Consider the following 7,312-nt stretch of genomic DNA (forward strand, 5'->3'; position numbering starts at 1 on the left):
ACACTTCCTGGATGTAGAGCGGATTAAGACTCATCACTAGGCCGCAGAAGAGACCGAACACCAAGCGTCCCAGGATGAGAACCTCAAATGACTTGCTGGATTTGGAGGCGGACATCAGACATGCTCCCACCACAGAGAGACAGTTCACTATTAGGATGGAGTTACGTCTGGAGGGGGAAAATTAGAGAAATTAAAAGACTAAACCTGATGGAAATTATAGGGAAATTAAAAAAATCCTTTATTACCTTCCATAAGAATCTGCCAGGTATTTGACTCCCAGCGAGCCCAACAAAGCTCCAAAGTCTTTAATGCTGACAGAGAGCGACCACAGGAGAGTCAGGCTGTGATCTGGCATCGACTGGTTGTGCCTGGCTCTCCAGGTGTGGTTGAAAAACTCTTCGATGATCTAAACGGTTGTAAAAGAGACTATCAACTGGTCACGGAATGGGAAACACAGTAAAAATTGTGTGTGGACAAATGACAATTTCATTGACTTGCATTAACATGGGTACAAGCTTTTTTTCCGAAAAGTTAAATACATTTTAAATACTGTATATATAAATATTTTAAAACTACTGTTGTGATGTACTTGACCAGTCAAACACAGTTTTTACAGATATTATTTCACTAAGTAATACAGTAGAAATGTGTGATGTGAGGAATGTAAAAATAAATAAATAAATAAGGCCAAATGTAGAAGATCTGTCTCACTTGAACACATGTATTGCAGTCTACCCGTGAAATGGCAAATCCCTGCCAGACCTGGAGCTGAGCCGGAGAGTTTCAGCAGATTGTTAAGTTTATTCAGTGTTTTATTGAGGCTGTGAGATATTTGTTTGACAGTCTCACGGTTTTGGGTTGTCTTATACTGAGCCAGGACTGGCTGTCCACTATCTCTCTGCTTAAGCTCTACTGCATGATAAAGTTTGAATATTGTCTTGGAAAATCTGTGGTCTTTCTGCAAATTATTTTTTTAAATCATTATTTCAAATAAATGGGTTTTAACAAAGCTTACAAAGCTTATTCTAAAGCTAAAGTACCTAATAATAGAGGAATAGGTCTGGGCAATATTTCGATATATCAATATATGAGACTAGGTATTGTCTTAAATTTTAGATATAATAATGACACAATATGAAGATATGTCTTTTCCTGGTTTTTAAGGCTGCATTACAGTAAAGTGATGCCATTTTCTGAACCAACCAGACGGTTCTAGCTGTTCTATTATTTACCACTTAGTCATTATATCCAGTTACTCCTGATTATTTATTAAAGATCTCATTGTGTAAATATTTTGAGAAAGCTCCAATAGTCAACACTACTCAAATATCGACACGGAGGATTTTGGTCAAAAAAAATATCAATTTGATTTTCTCGCCCAGTCCAGTTCTAATCTGAAGACATTTTCGACATCAGAAAATGTGAAACTAAACTAGAAGTATTAGTATGAATGGACATAATGTGATCATATCTTTGGCCCTCAGCCGCTGTGTGTCCTGCTCGCCTTGGCCGGAGCGTTGACGTTGCCGGTGTGGTAGCCAATCTGCAGCGAGCCGAGCACCGCTGCCAGGATGGAGGTCAGGAGCGTGGCTGTCAGATGGCTCTGCAACAGTGTTGAGGTTAATGACACATTTATTTCTTTACCTTTTATAACTTAGTTAACCTGTTGTTTTTAAACATTAAAATGCTTTGAGCCATTATTATTTCTATCAAGCAGATTCAGAAATTTGAATCCAAGGCTGCCCAATTTGCGGTCCGGGGGCCAAGTTTGGACCAAGCTGCCATTGTTCATCCCCACCATGGCATTTGACATCGTCATGTTTTTTCTCCTTATTTTGAAAGTGCTGTAAACTTGTCGCTGCTACACCACCTGGATCGTTGATCTTATTGGTTGAAGGACTATCCAACTAAGCCGTGAGGCATTTGAGCGGCGTCCGTTTTCCTTTGGAAACGAGCTGTGAATAAACCTTCCCCAGACCCACTATGTTACAACTGAGTAGGGTCTGGCATCAACAAGGCTAAATGCTACGGTAATTTAAAGCTTAGTTTATGGTCGCCACGGTGTTCCCGGCCATGAAATGACATCACCACTGCTGTCGTTTCCAGCCCGTCTCCGCGAGCTGTCAAAGTTTTGTGACCACTAAGTCACATTGTCTTGCTCGAATATAGCGGGCGCTTAAAGCACAGTGCATGTGAACTTCCCCATGAGATTAAATACTTGCGTTTTATCTACGAAGAATTACAAGAATTATGGTATTCTTCAATATCATTTATTTTTGGCCCGTGTCCTTCCATCCAGATACATTTCGGCCCTTCATATGAAAGACTTTGGGCAAATCTGATCTAGTTATTTTAAAGTGGCAATATGTTTTCTGATCGAGATGCCCTGAGATTGTTTTCTCTTTGTCCTCATTTTTATTTGCACAACAAAAAAACATGAACAATGCAAAGTTTTGAAGTACTTTGAATATTTCAATATCAAAATGTGACTGTCAACACTCAAGAGATTTACACAATTGTGATCTGAGTTCAGTGACCAAACGCTCTTCTCCAAAAATAAGCAATAAAAATTGTTTGTTCATTTGTAGGAAGAAAAAGGTTAAAAAAAAACCAACCTCCTGCGACGCCATTTGTTTGGGTGAATCGGGGTATCACTCCCACAAGATGTTGGTGTATTTATCTTCTTCTGACTTCCTCTGCTGTGAGAAGCAGGAATTTTACCAGAATTACAAAACCTTTTTGGCATTTACACATGATGACATTGCATATGTGATAACATAGCAATGAGTCTAATTTCACACACATCATATTTAATATTTTATAGACTTTCACTTATAAACAAATTCATTTTTGTGGTGTTCATTTCCAGTAATGATTCTTAAAAATACAACTTTATAATTGTCTCGCAGCAGCATTTAATTAAAACTTGCTAATGTAATTTCTTAAAACCAGTCAGAGAAATGTCCTGTATGCTTCAATACACCAAATAAATAAATATACAAAAAATATGATTTTTTTCCATGAGAAAGGATGGCAACAACTGTTCAATGAAATCAGACAGTAAAATGGACATACTTGCAAACGTAGTTTCTTGTCCTCTTTACGTCAACGTGCCTGTGCTGTGGAGTAAAGGCGACAGCTTGTCTTGTCCAAAATACATGATAGTATTGTAATGTCTAGTGATACCTTTATGTTCATGGTCTATGCAGCATGCAGAAAAGACTTCTTATCTCTGGTAATATATTTATGTATACACACATCTATATCGCTATAAATTTTTCTGAAGTTCTCACCAGTTTTCCTGAGTGTTGTACGTTGATCCCGTCTTCATCCCTGAGTTTCAGATATGAATGTAAGTTTTCCCGAGTGAACGCACCACTACTGGAAACTGCACACACACACACGCACGCGCACACACACACACACACACACACACACACACACACACACACACACACAAGTGGACCCGTGATGAAGTCGCACACAGCTGGTGAATTTGTGGCAGGCCTGACAGAACGGCCCGGGGCCTCCTTTGGTGCTCATGGAGCAGCTGATCACTGTCCTTAGGTTAACTGACCGAGGGTCAGTTAATCTGCTGCAACAGAACCTGATTTTACCTCGGGTGGAAACACACAACTGTTCCTGGGTCAGGGCTTGAAGGAAACTCCTTTCCATTTGGAGCATGATGTTGGTATTTATGTTGGTATTTTGGCAGTAACAAAGCCACGTGCTTTAGGTGTTTGTGTGTGTGTGTTAGCTCAAGACTTCACAGGATTTTTCAACATTGAACCTCATGTCAGAGTTGATGATGACTTAATAAATAAATAATTAATTAATTAATTAATTAATTAATTAATTAATTAATTAATTAATTTGTAAAGTAATTAAGGGGTGGGGAAAAAAAAATTGATAACGCATTGTATCGCAATATTTTCAGTAGCAATACTGTAGTGATACACAGGCGCCATGTATGGATCTTTTATTATATATGTGTTGGTCAGTTTGTCCCATTTTGCAGCATTAAAACTGGACGAAGATGAACAAAGAGAAATGTTTCTTTTTTAGATAAAACAGATGTTGACAATGTTTCTTTTTGGAGACATCCTTTGAAAATGGAAAAAAAATTGAATTTTGGAAAATAAGTAATAAATTGCAGTATATTGCAGAATATTGCAAGAATATTGTATTGTGTCATAAGTATCGGGATGATACCGTATTGGGAGGCGTCTGGTGATTCCCACTGTAAACCCAAACAGTACATTATAAAGGATAATCTGTTCATGGCAATAGTTAGTTACGTATCTGTTCTTGGGCTTTTTAGGGAGTTTTAAAGAGAAAAAGATGCCGTCTGATGAAGAGTCAACATTTCTTGCAAGTGAAGGCAGCACATGAAGGAAAGAGATGGTTGAGGTGAGTTGAAGTGACTTTGCTTTGTTGTTGCAGGACACAGTCACCTGTTACACCAACTCCTGGACAGTTCAGAGTTGTTTTGTTTTCCACTTTCATAGTATTTCAAACTCTTTTTGTGGTAGCAATAGCCAGTGATGTTTTCTGTTAACTGTAACGTTAACGGGTATCTCACGCCAAAATATGCATAGACTGGTCTGATCCACGGTTACATGATTGTCCACCGCAGAGTGACGTTGCGTTGCTTTTTTTCCAAAAATTGAATTGGTCTTAACTTTTTGCAGTGGGGAGTCAAAATAAATGGAATTACCTGCGTAACCGACGAAGCAGTGTGTGTGTGAATGCATGCTCCGCCACTCGCCGCCTCACCAGAGCATCAGTTATGATCAGTCATACTATCTTTACACCAGGTCTGCTACAGTATAACCACACAGATCTCCACACACTAGGGATCAACCCAGCGATTCTGGTTTCAAAGGCCGAGACAGATACCGATTGTTAATTGGTAACGAGAGCGATAGTTGATATTTGTAACCGAAACGCAATGACAGTGAAAATGAAAATGTTGAAGTAAAAATTAATTTCAATCAATGAATTTTGGAATGTTACAAACAACGCAAAACTTTAAAAAAAATTCTTTAAGCAATTATTTAATAAATTAGAATCTTTACACAGTAAAGATTAAAGTAAAGCTACAGACTCACACTAAGGAAAGCTCGTTTTGGGAACAAGGCGGAATTTTTGGAAAGAGACTTGGTAAGAGATGTGCTATTAGGTGAACTAAGGTCTATATAAAAGAGACTTCAGATACAGTATTAAGAGACCACTAAGGTCTATATAAAAGAGACTTCAGATACAGTATTAGGGGACCACTAAGGTCTATATAAAAGAGACTTCAGATACAGTATTAAGAGACCACTAAGGTTTATATAAAAGAGACTTCAGATACAGTATTGGGGGACCACTAAGGTCTATATAAAATAGACTTCAGATACAGTTTTAGGGGACCACTAAGGTCTATATAAAAGAGACTTCAGATACAGTATTGGGGGACCACTAAGGTCTATATAAAAGAGACTTAAGATATAGTATTAGGGGACCTCTAAGGTCTATATAAAAGAGACTTCAGATACAGTATTAGGGGACCACTAAGGTCTATAAAAAAGCATCCAAAGAGCACCGTGTCATGGGACCTTTAAATAATTGCTTAATACTTTTTTCCAAAAGTTTTGTGTTGGAGTTGGTAACAATACAAAATATACATTTTGACTTTAAGATTTTCAGTTTTACTGTAAATGCATATCGTTCATTAGCCTTTAAAAACTAGTTTTGATCCCTAATTCACAGTAAGAGTCCGGTAGTGATGTGAGCAGGACATTAACTCAGTGGTGAGTTACTGAAGCAGAGGGACATACACAGAGAGCCAAAAGTAGTGCACTTTTTAATTAATTAGCTTTATTGGTTATCAGGCAATTACAACGTTGATACAGATCATCTGCAAACGGCCCGATAATCTGTTTACCCCTACTACACTCATCAGTCTGCTCGCGTGTAACTCTACATTTCTACGTGCACCTAGCACCTAGCGGCTCAATACCAGCAGAAGACCACAGTCAATTTCAGCTTGCATGCACTTTTTTTTCAATAAAACAAATATTCAAAATTGAGAATTGAATACCTACTTATCAAACAAATATTTGCTGACTAGCTGACTGAGGCCGAGATACTGTGTGGAGCTTTCAATGATAGTCTTATAAGGCATTACCCATCACACAATGCTGTGACAATGTAGAGCTAAGGATTGGACAGTACCAAGATGAAGTGTATTTCCTCTTCCTGCTCAGCAATCTCAATTTTGGCCATATTAGTGCTCTCTGCCCTGTCAGCCTGAAGCTCTTGATGTATCGGTTTCTGACATGTGTCAGTCTGTCCTGGTGCTGTGACAGAAGCAACATGCGCACATTGGAGTAATCCCGAAACCGGACTGGTCCTGATCAAAGAGATCACATGAGGGGGCGCAATGGAGGGCTTTATTTAGGGCTAAAGCCATCTTGGTCTAATGTTGCTTTTTATGTTAATAAATGTATAATCACATTATTTATGTTCATTTTAATCAGGTGATTATCCGTGCTTACATGTGGTTGTGTGCAAATTTATGTATGGGCCTGTGGGTGTTTTGTGTTTGTGTCGTTGCTTTATTTTAATAGCGCATCCATATATTGTATGTGGGTAATTTTCCCCGTATTTCCCACATAGTAAGAGTATGAAGTAATACAGTATTTAGAAATCATGTCATTACTTAATTTTACGGTTTTCATAGCTTAGTTTCAGATGATGAATTGCAACATTCTAATTGGCATGTCCGATGTCTCTTTGATCATTTCCTCACACGAATTATTGAAGTTTAATCTAATCCAGTCTTTTTTGAATGATTGTTACTCAAGTGTGTGTTTTTGCTTGTGTGGGTGTCCGCTACCTAGTACAAAGTTTTAGTAGTGCAAATGAGTCTCTATGTATAAGCTACATCAAAATACAGGAGAGACACACACTCACACACACACACACAGACACACACACACACACACACACACACACACACACACACCTGCCTCTTGAATAATCCAAATGGGCAGTAACTACTTTTTTCGCTGCAAAGTTGTTCCAGCCAAATAAATAAAAGTAAGGAGAAGAACGATTACCTTAATCATAGTGTTGTGTGAGGAGACCTTCCCCGGCCTCACCACAAACCACATCATTTGTGGATGAAAATTATTTTTTAGAACAACATGTACAAATAAATACCAAGTGGCCCCTGAGGCCCGGGAGGTGATAAAAAGCAGATCATTCCGCTCCACAGAAAAACCTGCGCAGCACTGACTCATATGTGAAATACTTGAGTTGTGTT

General features: G+C 38.4%; 1 protein-coding gene across 1 annotated transcript in view; it reads right to left on the minus strand.

Moving 5' to 3' along the window:
* The window catches only part of LOC117935686 (solute carrier family 2, facilitated glucose transporter member 1), an 8,914-nt gene extending 5,577 nt beyond the window's left edge, over positions 1-3,337 (minus strand). Inside the window, exons 1-6 of the mRNA XM_034858066.1 lie at positions 3,294-3,337; positions 3,076-3,144; positions 2,616-2,699; positions 1,505-1,603; positions 246-406; positions 3-167 (exon numbers count right to left, since the gene is read on the minus strand). Coding sequence (XP_034713957.1) covers positions 3-167; positions 246-406; positions 1,505-1,603; positions 2,616-2,630 — 440 coding nt within the window. The 5' untranslated portion in view covers positions 2,631-2,699; positions 3,076-3,144; positions 3,294-3,337. The remainder of the gene's footprint in view (positions 1-2; positions 168-245; positions 407-1,504; positions 1,604-2,615; positions 2,700-3,075; positions 3,145-3,293) is intronic.
* Positions 3,338-7,312: the final 3,975 nt, after the last annotated feature.

Source organism: Etheostoma cragini, chromosome 20, assembly GCF_013103735.1.
Source record: "Etheostoma cragini isolate CJK2018 chromosome 20, CSU_Ecrag_1.0, whole genome shotgun sequence".
NCBI classification, from domain to species: domain Eukaryota; kingdom Metazoa; phylum Chordata; class Actinopteri; order Perciformes; family Percidae; genus Etheostoma; species Etheostoma cragini.